At 31.3% G+C, this 21,097-nt stretch overlaps 2 protein-coding genes across 5 annotated transcripts; one reads left to right on the forward strand and one right to left on the reverse strand.

Moving 5' to 3' along the window:
• Nucleotides 1-815: 815 nt before the first annotated feature.
• On the reverse strand, nt 816-8,721 carry LOC112795124 (protein MEI2-like 2). 3 transcript variants are annotated; one of them, XM_072237015.1, is made up of 14 exons: nt 8,031-8,067; nt 7,080-7,152; nt 6,912-6,970; nt 6,544-6,687; nt 5,980-6,446; nt 5,259-5,417; nt 5,058-5,174; nt 4,799-4,950; nt 3,430-3,521; nt 2,395-3,319; nt 2,211-2,295; nt 2,060-2,128; nt 1,626-1,805; nt 816-1,433 (listed from the first exon to the last, which is right to left on the reverse strand). In XM_072237015.1, the coding sequence occupies exons 3-14, from the start codon at nt 6,955-6,957 to the stop codon at nt 1,317-1,319; spliced, it is 2,553 nt and encodes an 850-aa protein (XP_072093116.1). In that variant the 5' UTR covers nt 6,958-6,970; nt 7,080-7,152; nt 8,031-8,067; the 3' UTR covers nt 816-1,316. The 3 variants fall into 3 exon arrangements, with proteins under 3 accessions (XP_072093116.1, XP_025692864.1, XP_025692869.1); XM_025837079.3 differs by lacking the exons at nt 7,080-7,152; nt 8,031-8,067 and adding an exon at nt 8,318-8,721; XM_025837084.3 differs by lacking the exons at nt 7,080-7,152; nt 8,031-8,067 and adding an exon at nt 8,318-8,699 and having other exon boundaries at nt 6,912-6,966.
• Nucleotides 8,722-14,633: 5,912 nt separating this feature from the next.
• Nucleotides 14,634-19,812, forward strand: LOC112795137 (mitogen-activated protein kinase 20). 2 transcript variants are annotated; one of them, XM_025837090.3, is made up of 10 exons: nt 14,634-15,323; nt 16,262-16,670; nt 16,836-16,963; nt 17,103-17,162; nt 17,487-17,636; nt 17,742-17,897; nt 17,997-18,208; nt 18,294-18,392; nt 18,655-18,812; nt 18,904-19,812. In XM_025837090.3, the coding sequence occupies exons 1-10, from the start codon at nt 15,300-15,302 to the stop codon at nt 19,344-19,346; spliced, it is 1,839 nt and encodes a 612-aa protein (XP_025692875.1). In that variant the 5' UTR covers nt 14,634-15,299; the 3' UTR covers nt 19,347-19,812. The 2 variants fall into 2 exon arrangements, with proteins under 2 accessions (XP_025692875.1, XP_025692880.1); XM_025837095.3 differs by having other exon boundaries at nt 14,665-15,373.
• Nucleotides 19,813-21,097: the final 1,285 nt, after the last annotated feature.

The raw sequence follows: 21,097 nt of genomic DNA on the forward strand, positions 1-21,097 counted from the left end.
AATTGAGCCCATTTGAATAATAATAATAATAATAATAATAATAATAATAATAATAATAATAATAATAATAATATGGTTTAAACATACTTTATTATATTACGTTAGATAAAAATTAAACTATTTAAATAAATAATTTGGTGTTTAGAAGTCAAGTATTAGAATAATTTTTTAAAAAGTATTTATCATATTATAAATTCATAATTATGTAAGTATGTGAAGCATTTATTTTTTAAATTAAATGACTTTCAATATTATTAAATTATCCTATTTTTAAATCGGTTAATTCATTTTATATTTATATATTGTAATTATTTATTTTATAACGAATACAACTAAAATTTTAATAACAATTATTAAATTAAACATTATTATAATGAATACTATAAAAATTTGTAATGTACTTGTTACTAACCTATCATATAATAAAAATTTTTAAACTTTATAAAATGCAATTTTTTTCATAGACTCATTATCAAACTAATTGAATTCAATTTAATATTGGCTCCATATAGATATAATGGTTGATGTATTAAAATAATTGCATGCATTAAATTTATGCTATGGAATTCACGTTCGGTTCAACTGATATTTATAATTTTTTTATACTTTTTGTAGTATATTTTTTTTATAATTTTTTATACTTTTAAGATTTAGAATTTAGTTTTTAGTATTTATAATTAGTGAAATATTTGCCAAAAATATTAAAAAAATTACTATATAATATAAAAAATATACTACAAAAAGTATAAAAAAATTATAAATATCAGAATTCCATAGCATAAATCTAAGGATAAACTCCAGAGAAAAATAAGAGGTTCTTTAAGGATATTCCAACATTTCAGTGTATCAAGTAACAATATTCTAGATGGCTGATCTAACATAAGAATAAGGCAAAGAAACTGGTTCACATATATACATTGCACAAGTTTTTTAGGTTTCATGACAACATTGACAAAGCTAATATGACAGTACCTCATTTTAATAATATACACATTAGTCAAATCTGCAAACTCTGGCATGCAAGCTGACAAAGAAATGCCATCTTATTCTCTTCCACTTCCAATGACAATTGATTTCTCTACACACAAGAAACTGTTCCTTGCTGCTTCCTCCATTGATGATTATTATGAAATATTGACATATTCAGAGTCCCCTGCAGCTGAAAGCAATGCTGCTTCCTCACCTTTGTACACCAACTTTTTTGTTCTTTTAAATCAATTAGCTTTGTACACCTTAACATTGCCCTATGCAGTTGTTAGCATTCCCAACCCCCATTTATTATTGTGGCTAGGAACATATAAATAGCTAGAAAACGGTTAATCTTTTTCTATTTTCTCGTCCCAATCCCCCTTTGGGCTCTCCAATAAATCACCCGAGTAAGACCCGTCTGGTTGACGAATACATATATTCAAATTGCTGGATAGAAAATTCTCCTGGATGGTAAGAGAGAAACAATCAGAAAAACACTTGAAAAAAGAAATAATTGATCAATATATAAATTAAACCATTTCCAATTCTAAAGTCTACTTTTCACAATCAAGTTTGCAAGACGTATGTATAAGATCAGGATGAATGTGTCCGGTCGGCTCGGCTCTCTTAACAACTCTATTGTCGTCAGAAGTTACCTGATCATTCGTCTCTTGGCCCTCCGAATGAAAGAGAATTGGCCGACACCGCTTATCCTCATTCATTAAGCTTGAATTCTGAAAATGTGTCACAAGTGCAGCCTTTCCTTGTATCCTTGCATACGCCAGTGAGGCAACTTTTTCGCTATTAAACTTCTCCCACTTCTTCCCATTAAATGCCTACATAGACTTTCATATTAATATTTCTCTAGACCATGACAAGTTAAAAATACTTGCAAATTAGGAGTACCAGTTAAAAAACTTTTAACCTTGTATTTATATTTTCATTGTTAAAAAGAAAAGAAATCAAATGTTTCATACAGGCATGTGTTAAACAATGCCCGCCACGTTAACAAATCCTTGCATCACAAACAATGCAGAAGAAAGTTAATTATTTAACAGACAAATAGAAGGTCATGGCATAGATTTTAAACCTCATAGAATGGAATGATGTGTGAAGGAGACACCATATTGATAAAGGCATAACCCACATTACACTTGTTCTGCAAGAAGAAATAGACAATAAGTCAACCTGGCCAAAAGACTCCATTATCGTTGATTAAAAAAATTATTGGATTCATATACCTTAAAATCAATTGGCAAGTAGAGAAAGTCATAAGCACCCCGGTGATTCTCATCAATTGCAGCAAGCAGCATCTTCGATGTGTACCTTAAACAATCACAATGAGCAAAACTCATTAATAACTGTTCGTATTAAATTGCTACAATAGAAAACACTTGACTAGGATACTTCTTTAATTGTTCTCACTTGTTAGGAATATTTTTAATCATTAAAGTCGTCCTTGTATCTTCACCACTGAGGATTTTATCAAGATCAAGTTGGTACAGCTTCTTTGAATCAATTGGGTTTCCACTATTCTCGGGTCGCCTACTTCGAGACAAGCCTTCAGTGTTAGTTGCTCCTGGTCCAGAATAAGAACTGCTTCCGAGAAGCAAAGAACCATGCCTAGGCAGTGACAGCACCCCGAAATTAGGTGAACCATTTTCAGCAGTATTTCCTGAAAGGCCAGCAGAACCACCTAAAGATGCATGACTGCTCCTGTTCATCATAAAACTCCTGTCACTGAGATTTAAATTCCCAAATCCAACTGGGCTCATTAAAGAAGCATCGGGTGATTCTGGGAAGTAGTTAAAATGCCTATCAAAATGAAGGCCAGATGGAGCAGATCCTATATGATGATGGGGCTGGGAACCAAGAAAAGAACTGCGATGACTTGAATATGGAAAACCCTGCCTTTGGCCACTAGAAGTAAATGGATGCCCCAAAGAAGACGAAGACCAACCAGATGTGGTTGAATGCTCAGTATAAAGAGTTGGGCTCCCCCAAAGAAATTGAGGGCCAGACAATGTTCCAATACTTGATGAGCTTGAACTTGATTCGCCAAAGGAAGATATAGGCCTAGGACTTGCATTCACTTTTTGCTCAGGGAAAGACATGGAATGCTGAAAAGCTGTTCCTTGCATTGATCCAGAGTTCACAAATATCTGATTTGCAGCCCTTCCAGGGTCCTTACCAATCGGCGCAATCTTGTTAGATGCATGTGGGGAAAGAATTGCAGCCAATCCAGAAAAATGGTTAGTATTGACAGGGCTGGCATGGCCCAAACCAGGCGACTTGCTAAATGAACCTAGTTGATTATGCTCAACTGGACTACCAAAATGTGCCCAGTTACCTAGCAAGACAATTGCACGAGATATTTTAGCTTGTAACTGAAGGTGCTTTTCTAAAACGATATAGCTACAATGGCATTTGATTAATAAGACTGCAGTAAGAGTTGTTTACCGGGAGGAGAATTGGCCACAGGTGAACCTACTTGATGTCTAAAAGTTCGAGCTTCATCTTGCTCCAACTCTTGACTCAGTTGTTGCATCAAGCTAGCAAGAAATGCATCATTATGTTAGTTTTTTATAATTGAGTAAAGTATCGTTTTTGTCCCCAACGTTTGGGGTAAGTCTCAAAGTTGTTCCTAACGTTTGAATCGTCCTATTTAAGTCCCTAACGTTTCAAAATTGATTCTATGTTGTCCTGCCGTTAGGAATCTGTTAACGGAATTGATGGCAGGACAAAATTGAGACGATTTTGAAACGTTATAGACTTAAATAGGACGAACACGTTGGGAACAAAAACGATACATAGAAATAAATTTTAATTTTATTCTTCAATAATATCAATTTTTTACGGTACATAGTTATTCAATTATTTTTTTTATCACATCTAAGTAAATTACACTTAATCACATTAATTTTATTCTAAAGAAATTTATTCTTTTACAATTTTACTCTTAAAAATGTTTACTCAGCATAAAATGTTTGTAGAATGACTAGTACATAAACTTGAGGGAAAAAAAATGATGCATATACAATAAAGTAATGTGATTCTAGTCATTTTACAAACATTTCATGATGAGAAAAAATCTTTAAGAGTAAAATTATAAAAAAAAAATAAATTTATTTAGAATCAAAGTAATGTGATTAAGTGCAATTTACTTAAATGTGATTCAAAAATAATTGAATAACTATGTACCGAAAAAGATTGATATTGATGAAGGATAAAATTAAAATCTATTTCTATGTATCGTTTTTGTCCCCAACGTTTTCGTCCTATTTAAGTCCCTAACGTTTTAAAATCGTCTCAATTTTGTCCCGCCGTCAATTTTGAAACGTTAGGGACTTAAATAGGACGATTCAAACGTTAGGGACAACTTTGAGACTTATCCCAAACATTGGGGACAAAAACGATACTTTACTCTTTATAATTTATAATATGTAAATAATAAAATTTCCATTCACAAAAGATATAACAAATTGCTAACGAGTTAAAGCCAGCTTATCTGAGGAGTTAATTTAAGAGTAGGGTTGATTATTTCAAACATATTATCACATTTTATTTTGTAGTCGGTTAATTATCCAAGTTTTTCTCCATGAAAACAACTTCAATTAACCAATCAAGCTGCTTGCAAGCAACTAGCTAACATCTCAAGGGATAAATAGTAATATAACGTAATATGCATGGGTCTACCACTTTTGTGCAATCTTTCAACCATATCATTACTTTTCTACCGTATACATGAGAATAAATGAAACGGTTAACGAACAAACTTATGTTGGAAAAAGAAGAAGTTCTGAACAGCGAAAGATAAATTACAACTTACTTTCTACGTGCTCCGCCAGGGCGACTGGGTTCAAGTTTTATGCGTTTCCCAGCAATATCCCTTCGATTTAATGCTTTAAGAGCTGCTTCTGCCGCTCTAACATCATAAAACTCAATAAATTTATGGTGCCTCTTATGCGGTGTTTCCCTAATCTGAAATTTCATCACAGAAAATTACTACCAGCACTGGACAAACTTTAGGTAAAGACCAAGTAAATGCACAAATGAACAGGTAAACATATAAGCAATTAAGCTTTTACCTCCTTGACCTCTCCATAAGCACCAAAGATTAATCGAAGGTCCTCATTTGACACTGAAGGATCCAAATTGAATGCTACAAGGGTTCCTTGATTAATATCTTTCTCTGAGGGGTTATCCTGAAATCAGCAGACGAAACACGTGTTACACAACTGTAATGTCAAGGATAATCATACCTTAAGATTTATGCTCTAAAATCAAACCTTGGGAATTGAAAAATGAATATCAAGTTTTCTTCGTCTCAAGGGCTTGTTTTGTAAGGCACGCATTGCAGTGCGAGCATCTCGAATGTCATAGTAAGATATCATCACAAAGCCTCTATGCTTGCATGCAGTGTACAAAGTTCTGATATCCCCATATTGCTATCAAATAAGAAAGAAAGAAAAAGAATTATCACAAAATAAAACAGAGAAATACAAGATCTTCTGACGTTGTATGTAAATAAAAAATTAATAGTTAAAACATAAACTATTTAAACTCTAATCAGAATTTTCTCATAACAATTCTAATAGGTACATGCTCAAAAGGTCACTAAAAACAAAGAAGTAAATCAAACCTCTCCAAATAAACCAACACCTCTCTGTTTCTAAGTCAGAAACTTCTGCTAATTTTACGTCCCCCAAAAAAAGAAAAAATCTACTTCTAATCTGCCTCCCATTTTGCAGAAGTATAATTTTGGTAGGGGATGAAGGAAGCAGTTGAGGACAAAAATTAAAATGAGACAATTGGCTCATGTATTACTAAAGCAAAAGTATAATGATCAACACATTCTGTGTTAAAAAATAAACATTGAAGGATCGGCTTAATGCTCAACAACTCAATTAGTGATCTTAAGTCATAGATTGAGTATATATATGCAGCTAAAGAAGCAAGGGCTGAATTACATAAACAATTATACTGAAGCATTAGGTAAATGTACAATACCTCAAATAAGGTCCGTAATTCAGAGTCCTCAACATTACTATTGATGTTTCGAACAAATAATGTCCTTGATGGATGCTCTCCATAAGGATGCTCACCAGCCACCGTTCCCATACCATTTGGGATTGAATAATGACCAAAACCATTTGAAGCAACTCCATCTGAAACGCTTAGCTTTGACATGCCAACATTAAGACTCTCTTGGGGTTCAAAGTCCATTTCGAACCCCCCTCCACTGCCAAACAAATCATTGTCATCCAGATCCTCCACTTGGCTTGGCAACCTACTAAGGTCGAAATCGTCCATTATCCCAGCTAAAAGCTCCTCTTCATCAGGAAGTATGTTTCCAACTACATTGGCTTCAAAATCTTCAAAAGGATCATTTTCCTCATTCTCTTTGTCCACTTTATCTATCGTTAGCAAGTGATCATCAATAGGTTGGCCATAACGTTCAGAATCAGTCAAATTTACTGCATATCAACAACAAAATAGGACGAAGAAAAATGTTCTCAATAATTGCTCCAACTGTTCCAATTTATGATACCAAAAGCATAATCTCAAGCTTACACTTCTCATGTGGAAGAACAGGTAGTGAGCTGGAAAACAAGCTAACATCATTAGAAGCATGAAGTACATTACTCTTGTGCGGTATTCCCCAAGCATTGCTTTCCACCTTTTTCGGAACATTAAGTGAAGAAGTCTTAAATGAGCCTACAAAATCAGCAAGAAAACTTGTTTCATAATCATTCTCTACAGATGAGTGTATATATAACTATTGAGGGTCAATTTGGTACTGTAATTAGTTAATACGGAGGTAAAAAAACCCCATATATTAGATTCACAAATAACCTAACCAAAGAAGTCTTCACATCTATTTTTACCCCATATATCAAACTCACCCTAACTACAAAATACGAAATATGAAGAGGAAGTACCTGCAACACCATGGGAGGACAAAGAATCCCTGTATTGTGTCTCCATTTTCAGCTACTGCCTAGAAAACATAGTGAGATGAATGAAAAGTAGACGACTTCTTAATATCAATGTTTTGGTAAAAATTGCCATACAGAGATAAAAGTTGCCACAACCATGTAAGTGTGTACCATAATTTAGTCTTTCAAATACAGGAAGAGGTCTTTTCGTAGTTCTACTCTATCTTACATAATTTCGGTTTTCCTAAAGAGCCCCAAGGGAAAGGTAAGAAGCAATAATTTGGATACCATATAATATAATCACTATTATATCTACCAAGTTGAATTAACCAGCAATCATACTCAAGCATTCTGTTGGACAAAATAGTCCTACTTTGGAATGCATAACACAGAAGGAATAATTATTATTAGCCAAGCAAAGATTATTCCTTGGTTGGTTCGGTCACATATTACGAAAAAACAGAACACAATAGCAAGTCAATTGTAACACTTTCCTCCTACCCGTTAAAATATTCTTTCTATCCTTTAAGCTTTCAAACAATAAAACTCGTACCCTTTTATCTTTCCCTATAAAAGAATCATCAAATGAAGACGCCCACACCAATACACCACTACCCTTTTTCTAGTACCAATTCCATTCATGTTATTCAAATCATTTCAAACAAGCTCTCAATAATTGTGACTAGGTAAAAATTTTTGACTGACCAGAACAAAAAGCAACAGATTCTATATCTATTAGCACATATAGGAAGGTAACAAACACAGCATAAATCACAGAAAAGATGCTTTGAAAATTTAGCAGCCAAATTATTCCCAAATTGACAAAGGACCATACAATCAAATTAGTTCCAAAATCCAAACACAGTCTACCATCAACCTTAATCACAAGATCACCAGCATAGTAGTCATAAACGCATAACATTAAATACCAGTAAAGATAAACAAATAACAGATATTAAAAATAGAGAATATTCAGCAGATCATGCATTGCAAAACCAGGTTAAGACTACACCCTACAATCTACATAGTCAACTTATGGTCAAAAAAGAAAAATTGCAGTCAAAATTCTTCAACTTGACCCCAAAAAGATTTAAAATAATAATAAAAAAAAACTACAGTTACTCTCAAATTATGCCCCCACCACCACTAAGCCCCAAACTATAGTAACACAGTTCGTCATCATCAGAATAAGCTTTTGCACCAAAGCTAACCGATCAAACACAAAAACAACTTCAAAAAGGGGAAGAAAAAAAAGGAGCAAAATTTGAGTCAACTATATACTTAAAAATCATAAAAACAGAGAAATTTTGTCATTTTACTATTCCTTAAAAAAAAAAAGAAAAAAGGTGAAGGTACATGAGAACTAAGGAAAAATTAAAAAAATAATAATAAAAGAAGAAAGAAAGTACCTTTTGTTGAAAAAGAAGAATAAAGAGAGAATATTGTTGTTGTGCTAGAAGGTTTTCTTGGATTAGGAATGTTATTAAGAGTGGTGCTTGTTGTTTGAATGAAGAAGAAAGAGTTCGTGTTGATCACGGAAGATTGAAGGGAAGAGAAGTGAAGTGAAGTGAAGAGAAAGAGTTTCCGTAGAAGCAGAGAAATTTCATCCTTATACTCTTCTACTTCCTCCTCTATCGCCGGGAAAGTAGAGAGCGAAGGAAATCAGCAGTGAGAGAAAATTTTCCCGGAAAATCAGTGAGAAAAAGGAACGAAAAAGAAAAGAAAAAGAGAAGAAAGAAAAAGGAAAAGGAAAAGAAATAAACAGAAAGGAAAATGATTGGAGGTAAGAAAAGACAAAATTAACAAAGTAAGCAGTTCTTAATATATTTAATGAGATAATTAATAAATAAAAATCTTTGTAAAATATAATATATTTTGGAATTCGGATAATTTTATAATTTTAAGAAACCAAATGGTGCCAAGCAAAAATGATTTTTTTTTCCACTGTAATTAAATTTGATGCATTTTTAGAATTTCAATTTCTGACCTTTTAATTAAGTTATTGGCCATCAAATTACACCTACATTATTATTTAATCTATATTATATTATTAATTTATTATTCACCATAAATCGCTAACAATAAAGTTATAGGGTGAATTGGAAGAGATTTTTGAAAAAAAAAATATAAAGGTTACTTACTTATATTAAACGACTACTTATTATTGATAATCACTACTCATTAATATTTTTTATTTACTTATTATTGATAATCACTACTCATTAATATTTTTTATTTTCTTCAGTGTTTTGTTTTTGTTTGAAAATTATATTGACTTTTGACAAATTCTAATACAGGAATGATACTCTTTTGTTTGGGTCCAATAAAATTTCAGTCTAATTTTAAATATTATAAATTCACTCGTAACATGTTCATATATAATATTTAAGGATTTTATCCGTATTGATTAGTATTATTTTTTTATTTTTCACATTATCTCCGAGTTCAACGATTAATCCTCGTATATTTATCAATTTTAGGTATCCTAATAGATTGGATAACTCCCAATCTTAAGTATACAATACATACTCACACACTTCTTATATACTTATCAATTTTTTTTCTCGATTGCAGTTGGTAAGACTCGAATCCAAGACCTTTGAGATAGAGAGGGGGCGGAATGCCGTGTGGGCTATAGCTTATTGGCTGTTTTTAATTTTTTTGCACTGCTTATTTTATAGTAACAATCAGATTGGATTAGTGATGGCCCAAATAATTATGTGCATTGCCTAAAATGAACAACAGAGAAGCCCATTTTAATATCAGTGCAAGGCCCAAAAAGAAGATGGGATGATAGACAAGTGTATATAGTCTTTTAATGACCCAAAAAAAAAAGTGTGTATAGTCTTCTGACCAAAAAAGTATAGACAAGTGTATAGTCTTGGACTTAAACAACGGGACCTTCATGCTTTTGGATACTGGCGGTATTATCTTTGCCTACCAGGTAAAAAAATTGTAACCAACTTAGATTGGTGAGTCTTTAGTTTACTCGTTTTAAATAAATGTTAAAAATTAAATTTTATTTTGTACATATAATAATTTATTAATAAACAATAAACATTTAAATTGAGTTTAAATTTGTGACGAATTAATTATTTACCTGTCAAGTTAAAGAAACACTTGAAAAAAATTGCAATAGGAAATTCAGTTTAGTAGTTTGCAACTTTTATTATACTCTATCTTCTTCACAATTCCATACATAATGTCATTGACATTAAATAATGAAAAAGGTGGATTCATAACTAGTTGTCACTTTAATAACAATCACATAATTATGTAATTTTCTTTTCCTTTTCCTACATTGAGGATAAAGTTGATTTGAAAGGGTAAGTACCAAATTATTCTATTAGGTTTAGGCTCATTAAATGATCATTTTGATTAGTTAGGCTTTCGTACTATTTATTTGTAATCTATGTGTGAATAATCAATTTATCACTCAAGATTTAACAATTTATGAATTCTAAAATTAGTTTTTAACCCTCACTTTTTAGAGAATTTAATATATCTATAGTTAATATATAATTTGAGATAAAATTATCATTTTAAAAAAAGTTGCTGATATTAGTAGCAAAATAATTGGTTGCTAGTCGAATTCTCTATGACATAACATCCATACCTATTTTTAATTAAAAAAAAAATGTTATTCTTACTAATTAAGTATCTCAAAAAAGTTTAACAAGTTTTCCTTATTTTACTACTCTAATATATATACATATATTTCAAATTTATAAAAGAAGTGTTCTAAGTGAACTTTTTTTATTGAATTAGTGAAGGAATTGAACTCAACATCTTTATTTCCCCACAAGATAATTGTATACTATAGTTTACTAGTTAAATTCCTAATCATCTACCAATAATGTAAAAGAAGTGGGTACCATTTCACTTTTGAAAGTGTGATTCACTTTCCTTGATTGTCTCATATTATTGGCACATATATATGTTGGGGTTGGAACGTTATCATGTATTCTTGTGCAAGCATCGTAATTGTAAAGGTAGGTTAAAGTATACATATCATTATTATTATTATTATTATGGCAAATTAAATGGCCAATTATGAATTTATCAAACTAGTTATATTATGCACGTTATGGTATAGAAAAAAGGTAACATCATAAATAATAAAGTTATGTATATCCCGTGGATAATGAAACTTGTACTATGAGCTAGAAATTGCTAGATATATATATATATGGAACCTAATTCATCCACTCATATTATCGAAAAATGGAGCATTTATTTTGTTGATGTGTTTTTTTTTTATTTATTATTCATTGAACTTATAGCAATGTGTGTAAGCCACAAACTATATATATATATATATATATATATATATATATATATATATATATATATATATATATATATACACCTTTTAGGAGTTATGATTTATGAATGATATAGACTTGTTTATTTCAAATATCTTTTTCACACAATGAAAGCTTTAATTTTTCTTTAATATGCACTAATAAAATATAAACCTTAAGGTGATATTGATTGGTATCATGATATATTATGGGCCCTTTATTTATTTGGATTAAACTAAAGAAAATTCAGATATATAGGATATTTTTTTTTAAATGACATATGAGCTTTGAATTTTTGGTATATCCGGCTATTGATTTTGTTGGAGAATATAATTAATTTAGCATGGCTACAAAGAATTACTAATTAAAATTTTAATGAATTTCAAATAAATCAAATTTAATTTCCTAACTTATTAGTTGCACCATTACTTTATAGCCGTAGCATGAAATTTTTTATTTTTTAAACACTTTTAAAATTAAATGAGTTTGGTGATTAGTAATTCTCAATCCTACTATATATACAACAATAGTTTGTCCTTCTTTTTCTTTAGGGGTATAGTATATTTTTTATCTCTGAAGTTTGATAAAAGTTTTAAAAATATCCCTAAATTTTATTTTATTTCAATTTTGTCCCAAAAGTTTTCGATTTGCATCAAATATACTTTCGACGGCTAAATTTTCAAAAAATTTAAGACTAATTCAATAATAATGCACGAAAATTGTGCTTGATTTGTTTGTTTTGAGAGTTATTCTTATGAAATTGTTGTTGAATTGATCTTAAATTTTTTAAAAAATTAGCCGGCAGAAATATATTTGATGCAAATCGAAAACTTTTGAGATAAAATTAAAATAAAATAAAACTTATGAATATTTTTAAAATTCTTATCAAACTTTAGAAACAAAAAAATATAATTTATCCTTTCCTTTAGTTAGGATTTGGTATCCTTTTTGTTCCCCTTCCATAGTTCAATGTATATAGCTTTAGATATTAGGATCTATATATGAATTTGCAAATGCTCAAATCTTAGCATAATTTTTTACTTTTTTTTTTCTAATAAGCATAGTTTTTTTTTTTTTTTACATAAAGCATAGTTTATATTAGATATATGGTATATTCCATGTATATATAGATAGATATAGATAGAAGGTTTGGATTGAATGGAGGGCCAACAAAATAACTCAAAAAGCGCTTAGCCACACCATATGGCGGATTGAAAAGATATTTTGAAAGTGAAATGTGGTAATAGTTTCATCCTTATTTTTAATGATATTTCTACATTATTATTATTATTATTATTATTATTATTATTATTATTATTATTATTATTATTATTATTATTATTATTATTATTAATCAATACCAATAGGCAGTAGGCAGTAGGCAGTAGGCAGTAGCTTTAGCTTGCTACTCAAACCATAATTTATTAATTTCCCCCACTTTTAACTAAAAAATACATATATATATATATATTGTAATTTTTATCTTAAAATAATTAATACAAAATAAAAATATTTTTTTATATCATAAAAAATATATATAAAAGATTACATAAACATCATTTTTCTTTTAATTAAAATAAAAATTTAAATGTAATTATTTTTATGTGAAGTAATTAATAATTAAAAATTATTAAATAATAATTTAATCAAATATATTAAATTATATAATAATTTTTTATTATCAATTTCATATATAAAAAATTTAACGTGAATTTTTTTAATTAATTGTATGATAATATTAATTAAAAAAGAGGTAGAATCTCCGGTGGTACCACAAACTTTTACATATAGACAAAAAACAAATGATAAGATCATGATAAGTGAATAACACAATAAGGTGATAACATTACACTGAAACAAGGTACAATTACTCCAAACATTTTGGCACTGCCACGTGGGCCACCTAACTATCACGGTTAACCTCTATAAACATGCCACGTGTTGAACAATCCCGGTCCCACGTCACACTAAAATTTTCTTGTTCACAAATTTGTAATTCACAGATGGGACAGGAAATTCCAAACCAAAAAAAAAAATGCTAGTAAGGTATTGTTAATATATTTCTCTTTTACAAAGGTTGGTTTTAAAACTTTTACAAAAAATATTTAAAATATTTTTATGTTAATGATATTCTTTATGATTCTAAATTAATTAATGGACAACAAAACTAAGTTAATTCCCACAATGAGGTTAGGTGGCTCTTAGAATATTTAGTTCTTATTATTTAATTAAGTAGTGTTAATATCCAAAATGCTAGCTAGTAGTATATGTTTAAATTCAACTCAACACTTAGTCTTAAACTTTGATTATGCTTATGATAATAAAGCACATTGAATATTAATTAAACAAATGAATTTTACTACAAAATTTTATTTAATATTTAATAAATTAACTTAACTGATGATCTCTGTTATATAAGTACTTTGACTAATAAACATTCGAGCGAATTAACAATGTATCATAATTGAATATGTTCTTTATTATTAAAAGTAAAACTACAATTATTTCCACTTAATTATATAACACACACAAATTCCCAGACACACTGATTATAACATGAGGAAAATGGAGTGCAAAACTGCAAATGGACCCGAATATTTAAAAGTTTAATTTAATTTTTTGCATTTTAATTTTCGTCTGCATTCCTTTTTTTACAAATGTACAACTCTTTTCATCTTAATTATGCAATTTAACCTTCTAAATTTCATCAATTCACTTGAAGTAACTCATCAAGAGGCATCATATATGCTCTTTAAAATAAAAAAATCCAAGCAAAAGTGCAAAACACGCTCTTATACATTTCTTAAAATAATTCATACGTAATTAATTAATTTAGATAGATCAAATAGTCAATTTGTTTAAATAAATATCGAACATTTAAATTCTATTTTTTATATATAATAATTTATTTATTAATTAATAATAAATTTTTAATTAAAACTCAGATTCGTAATAAATTAATTTAAAAAAATAATAAATTAATCTCTAACATTTTGGTCTATAAATATTTAAATTTATAAAAATTTAAAAATATATTTAAATTTTTTATCTTTTTAAAAATTGAATATATTAATCTCTTAATTTAATTTATTTTATTTATAAAATTCTCTTATATATATACATCTGTATAGACCAAATTAGTACAATTAGAATTATATTTAATTTTTTATTAGATTTAACAGACACAAATGAATAAAAAAATTGATATGTTTATTTTAAAAAAAATTAAAAATTTAAATATATTTTTAAATTTTAAAAAATTTAAATATTTGTAAAAAAAATAAAAAATTTAGTTATCTTTTTATTAATTCTTGACATGTGAAATTAGTAAATACCGTGAAGAAACAAAAAATATACGCCAATTTCGTATAAAAATACCCTATCCGTAGAGAGTATACATGCAGCACTAAATATACGTTAAGGATAAGAAGATACACAAAAAAGGCACCAACCTAGATTTAAGGCTTAAGCCTCTCAATATTTTATTTTTCACGTATCTCTATTTTCTCTCTCCTCTCTCCTCTCCCTGTCGGTGTACACAGATCTTGCGCACTTCCAACGTTCTTCTTCTTCTTTTTGTGTCACTATTCTTCTCATTTCGGCTTATTCACCTGCAACAAATCGTGGGTATCACTTGGTTTTTAACTTCAATCAACAAAGCTATAGCGGTGTGTTTCTTCCACCTCGGGATCTTTGGTGGGGTTGTCAGAAAATTCAAAAAAATAAGGACTTTTTGTTGCCAAATTGGAAATTTGTGGCTTTAGAAATCTTGGTTCTTCCAAAAACTTGGTGAGGTTGGTGTTTGTGGGATTTGGAGAAGAGTGAGCCAGTGTGTGTGTGTGTGTTTAATTGTTTATCAGTGATTCCATTTTTCTTCTATGTTTGGTGAAGAGAAGGATAATAATAATAATAATAAGCTGGGATTGTTCTTGTGGATTTGTGATAAGGAGAGAGGGTAGGTGGGGATAAATGTGGCTGATTTGAATGGTCAAAGTTTGAATTTTTTGAAAATTCTAAGGTCTTTGTTTTGTTCAGTTTGTGTTTGATCTTCAAGAGGTGTCAATAATTTTGTTGGGCTCAGCAGAAAATGCAGCAAGATCACAGGAAAAAGGTGGATTTTTTTTCAGCTCATCATTTCTGAAAATTGTGCAATTGAGATTGGTAAAGTAATCATGATTTAGTTCATAACTTATTATGTCATCAATGAATCTATCAGGCTTATTTATTGATCTTTGTGGTTGTGATGATTGGTGAGAGTTATGATGAAGGCACCACCCTAATGAGATCATGAAGATTATGTTGGAGAATGGTGGTTACTGAGAGTTATTAATGCGTTGATTTTGTTCTTAACTCTGTTAACTTGAGACTCATATTTTTTCAGTTTTAGTCCTTCATGTGGTTTGGTTTCTGTATGCATCTGTTACTAATGAGAGCATAACGGCATGGTTTGGCAAGATATTTTCTTTTCTTTTTTAAATAATCTTTTCTGCCCCTCTTGATTTGTGATTTATGCAATCTGTCTCAGTTCAAGATTGAACTCCTAATCTAAATGCATACAGTATCAGATCAGACTTTTTGTGATTGTGTGATATTATTGGTATTTTAGTTTCCTTTGTCCTCTGTTAACAAATCAAATTTTGTCTTCTAATATAATTCCTTCTTATGGAGGCAATATGTCACTTCATGTTTATTATCTGTTTGCTTGATTGCTTTATTTCAATCTGTGACATACTAATAATCATAGTCCTATAAATATAATTGAACTCATCTTTTTGTTGAGTTTTTGAATCTTTGCTACTATGATAATTCCATGATTTGACTTTTATGTTAACATACGAATTTGTATTATGCCTATTAATTTTATTGATGAGTTCTGAAATATGTCTAATGTAAATTTATCTTTTTAAGACAACAAAGAAAATTCAAGTTTGTTTCTAATTTATATTTCTACCTGTGATCTAATTTCCTTTTTGTATTTATTTGATGCTTCGGGGCCAATTTGTAACTTGTTTTACACCATAAAAGCTAACTTTCCTGATTTTGATACAGAATTCAACAGAGATGGATTTTTTCTCCGAATATGGTGATGCCAACCGGTACAAAATTCAAGAAGTCATTGGGAAAGGAAGTTATGGTGTTGTCTGTTCGGCCATTGACACTCATACAGGTGAAAAAGTGGCGATTAAGAAGATTCATGACATCTTCGAGCATATATCTGATGCCGCGCGTATCCTCCGTGAAATAAAGCTTCTTAGGCTTCTACGACATCCTGATATAGTTGAAATCAAACACATCATGCTGCCACCTTCTAGGAAGGACTTCAAAGATATTTATGTTGTTTTTGAGCTTATGGAGTCTGATCTTCATCAAGTCATCAAAGCCAATGATGACTTAACAAAAGAGCACTATCAGTTTTTCCTTTACCAATTACTTCGAGCATTGAAGTATATTCACACCGGTAATTATCCATATGTAGCCGTGCTTACTGATTTTGGGTGTTTCTGTGCTTATTTTATGAAAAAAGTACTTTTGAATATATATTGTCTTGTAAGTTTCTTAGTGATTTTGTTGATATTGATTTCAATATTGCCTATTCTAACTAATAATTTGCTACACAATACAGCAAACGTTTATCATAGAGATTTGAAGCCAAAGAATATACTAGCAAATGCAAACTGTAAACTTAAAATTTGTGATTTCGGGTTAGCTAGAGTTGCCTTCAATGACACACCAACTACCATTTTTTGGACGGTACGCCTTTAATACATCTCCTTTATACCTTTTTTTCGCGACCAGCTTTGCTTTTAATTCATTTATTTATCTAAACTTATCACTTGATTTGGAAAGTAGGGACTGATGTTTCGAGCTTTGCTTATTGCATGTTGTGTAGGATTATGTTGCAACAAGGTGGTATAGAGCTCCGGAGCTTTGTGGATCATTTTATTCTAAGGTATGGCATTTCTAGATTCTTTTGGACATCTGTAGAAACTGGTGATAGTATAAAAATGCCTCTAGCCTACTTACCACACCTTAATTTAAATTGCGTTACGCCAATGATACATTTATTTGGTTATCACTTAAGATTGAAGACTGTTATCATTATGTTTTGTCTTACTAATAGTGTAGTCATATATGCATTTGTTTTCTTTGCTTCTTATGTTGAACTATCACTTTTGTGTTCATTTTGATATTTTTCTGGTTGGCTTTGGATTTTGAGATTTCTGCAGCTGTAACATTTTTTTCCTTTTTTCTCCTTTTGTAATTCTTGGTGCAGTATACACCAGCAATTGATATATGGAGCATCGGGTGCATCTTTGCCGAAGTGCTCACAGGAAAGCCACTTTTTCCTGGAAAAAATGTTGTCCACCAGTTGGATCTGATGACAGATCTGCTTGGGACACCCTCACTGGATACCATATCACGGGTAACTTCTTCCTTGCAGTTGTGCACGAAACCATCTATTGCACTATAAGCACAATTCTGAACCAAAGCTTACAGGCTTGCATCAAATTTTTTGAGTTGGATGCAGGTACGCAATGAGAAGGCACGGAGATACCTTACTAGCATGAGGAAAAAACAGCCTGTGCCATTTGCACATAAGTTTCCTAATGCAGACCCTTTAGCGCTACGACTACTAGAGAGATTGCTGGCTTTTGATCCGAAAGACCGACCTACTGCTGCAGAGGTTTGTGACATTGTGACATTGTAGATCATGTATAACGATCTGTAATATGTTATCTTGACCTTCTTTCTTGAGATATATAATGGTTTTTGGTGTCTTCAGGCATTGGCTGATCCTTACTTCAAGGGACTGGCTAAAGTTGAGAGAGAACCGTCCTGCCAGCCAATCACAAAAATGGAGTTCGAATTCGAAAGGCGAAGAGTCACAAAGGAGGAAATTCGTGAGCTGATTTTCCGTGAGATTCTAGAGTATCATCCGCAATTATTGAAAGACTACATGAATGGAACAGAGAGAACTAATTTTCTTTATCCAAGGTTTCTATTTTCTTCATTGCATTTCAACTGTTTTCGCCATCTTTTCTCTTTTCCTCTCTTGATAGTTTTTACAATTTCTGTACAGTGCCGTTGATCAATTCCGGAAGCAGTTTGCTCATTTAGAGGAAAATGGTAAAAATGGACCAGCAGTGCCACTTGATAGAAAGCATGTTTCTCTTCCAAGGTAATTCTAATCTATAGTTGCAATTTCTCATTTGCATTTGTTAGGCATTTTATGCATTGCCATTGTAGTTGTGGTAACCATATATAAAATTGAATCTTGCAGAATTATAATCACTAACCTAGTGCATCATAAACCAACATTATCTTCGGTTCACCGCAGCATTGTCTTTGTTTGCATATATGTTATGATTATGAATGTTTAACATCAACAAGGAGGCATAGTCAGATTTTCACTTCATCATGCTCTGATATTATTTTGACAGGTCAACAATTATTCATTCAAACATTGCACCCACCAAAGAGCAGACGAGTATTGCTTCCTCGAAAAACCGGCAAACAGCTGAAGACTATAACAAGAGCTCGAGAGATACAGAAATTACAGTGCCACGGCCGATGCCAGGTGCCCAAAGAATTCCACTAGGTATAGATTTGTCATCATTGTTCCTTTTAAGTAAGTTTATAGTTTTACATGCATGATTTATAATAAGTTATACTTGCATTTATATTTTCAGCAAAACCTGGTAAAGTTGTTGGGCCGGTTGGACCATATGAGTATGCGAGTGTTGTCAAGGATTCTTATGATCCAAGAACATTAGTAAGAGGTTCTGTGGTTCCTTCTCAACCTGTTCCCACAGCATTCTATTACCATAGTTCTAGCACCAGTAATCGACCGGCAACAGAAGCCGATAAGGGCGTTCCTTTGCAGGCAACAACACATGGTCAACAATGTGGAGTTAATGCCAAGATAGCGCCCGATATAGCAATCAATATCGACAAGAACCCATTTTTCATGACACGTGTCGGAGTGAACAAGCTAGAACAAGATGATCAAATAGCCATAGAAACAAATTTGCTGCAATCTAAGGCTCAATATGGTGGGATTAGTGCTGCAGCTGGAGCCACTGCTCATAGAAAAGTTGGACCTGTTCAGTATGGTATGACAAGAATGTTCTAACTTCTAAGTAAGATTTCAAAATATGGAAAGAGCAATCTCTTGTAGAGCAAAAAGAAAAGTTCCCCCTCTAAACTGAACTGAATCTCTAAAGTGAGAAGACTTAACTTTAAGGTGGATATATTCTTATTTTCTCATTTTAAGGGGTGTTCCTGAGTTGGGGTTCTGGAGAGAGAGAAATGGAACCGTTCCATTCTTTCGCTTCAGAAATCCAACTCAGAAACACATCCTTAGGGAGAAACTATACACTAAAGGAATCGTATTCGTATCTGCGGAAAAAAATGCTTAGTCTCTTGTGGTTTGTATAATATGAGGGATGGTAAGGGCCATAATGAGGCAATGCTTTCCCTATGAAGAGCCAGCATTCTGTGGTTAAAAGCTGTAAACTTTGGTTACAATTGTCAGCAAACTGTAACTATGAAACAGAATCCTAATTTGCAAGTTAATCCATACCATTCTATTTTCCTTTCTTCTTCTTATTTGCCTCCTTGGAGTGCTGTTGATTTCAAGTGAGACCTAAATCTCTGGAAGATTAATGAAGTTCTATGAACTTAACACATCAAATTGATTCATTGTCAAAGTATCTTGTATTGGTAAATTATGAATACATTTGGAATTTCAATGTATTGATATAGTTAGTAGTGTGGACCGACAAGATGTCAAACCTATGTTTCTCAACAGAATTTTGCTTTAATTTCTGTTGAAATGCTGTGTGTTTCTAATAGACAAAAAATAAATAAATAAAAAGATTTTGTTAACGTATATAAAAAACAAATAGTTTATTAAAAAATATTTTTATATTTTCATTTTTCAATGTATTGAACTTATAAAATACAAAAAAAGTACTTTTTTTATTATACTCTTAAAATATATTATTAAAGTATATGATAGTTAAATAAAAAATATAAAAAATATGTCTGGATAAAAAGAAATTGAAGATACAACCTACAATTGTTTCTTTTTCATGCTTATCAAAATATACAGAGAGTACCATATCAAAAAAAAATTATTTTTCTCTTTTTTTTTTATATGAATTGTTATCTTTTTATGTATCGAAAATAAAAAATTCGCATTTTTTAATACTCGAAAAAATAAAAAGTCAAGAACTTAAACTTACTACATTACAGTTTCCTCCGTCATTTTTTTTTTCTTTTTGATTTTCTCGGCAACCAAACGCCGAGTTTTTTTTTTCCGATCTCTGATATATCACTTTTCGATCGTAAGAGCGCTCCTTCGCGTCGCCGCAGCAGAATCCGTTCGTTTGCAGCAGTTGAAGAATTCGTGAAAATCGTGATCGATCGAGAAAACGCATCAATAAGATAGAACGAGATCGACGATGCTAAGATGATGGAGGCGGAGCCGGAGATTGCGGCGGTGGCGAAGGTGGCGAGGGCAATGACGCTTCGCCGCCACCATTCCATGTCGGACTTGACCTTGGAATCGGTGCCGGAGGTGGCGGAGATTATAGAGGACGAGGTTCAGGATGAGGCGGAGTCGGAAGCCATAGCGGAGCTGCGGAAGCTTCTAGAAGAGAGAAAAACTCTGGCTGAGGTTCTAGAGAGAGAAAGGAAGGCGTTGAAGCAAGAGAACGCGCGGAGTGAGATGAAGGCGAGGGAGCTGGAGCGGAAGCTCATAGTCACAGAGATAAATGAGATCAAAGAGAGAAGCAAGAGATTTAGGGTTGAACAATCGCTGATGGAGAAAATCCATGAGAAATTGGGGGAAATTGGGATCCTAACGGAGAAGATCGAGAA

The sequence above is a fragment of the Arachis hypogaea genome, chromosome 1 (assembly GCF_003086295.3).
Source record: "Arachis hypogaea cultivar Tifrunner chromosome 1, arahy.Tifrunner.gnm2.J5K5, whole genome shotgun sequence".
Classification (NCBI taxonomy): domain Eukaryota; kingdom Viridiplantae; phylum Streptophyta; class Magnoliopsida; order Fabales; family Fabaceae; genus Arachis; species Arachis hypogaea.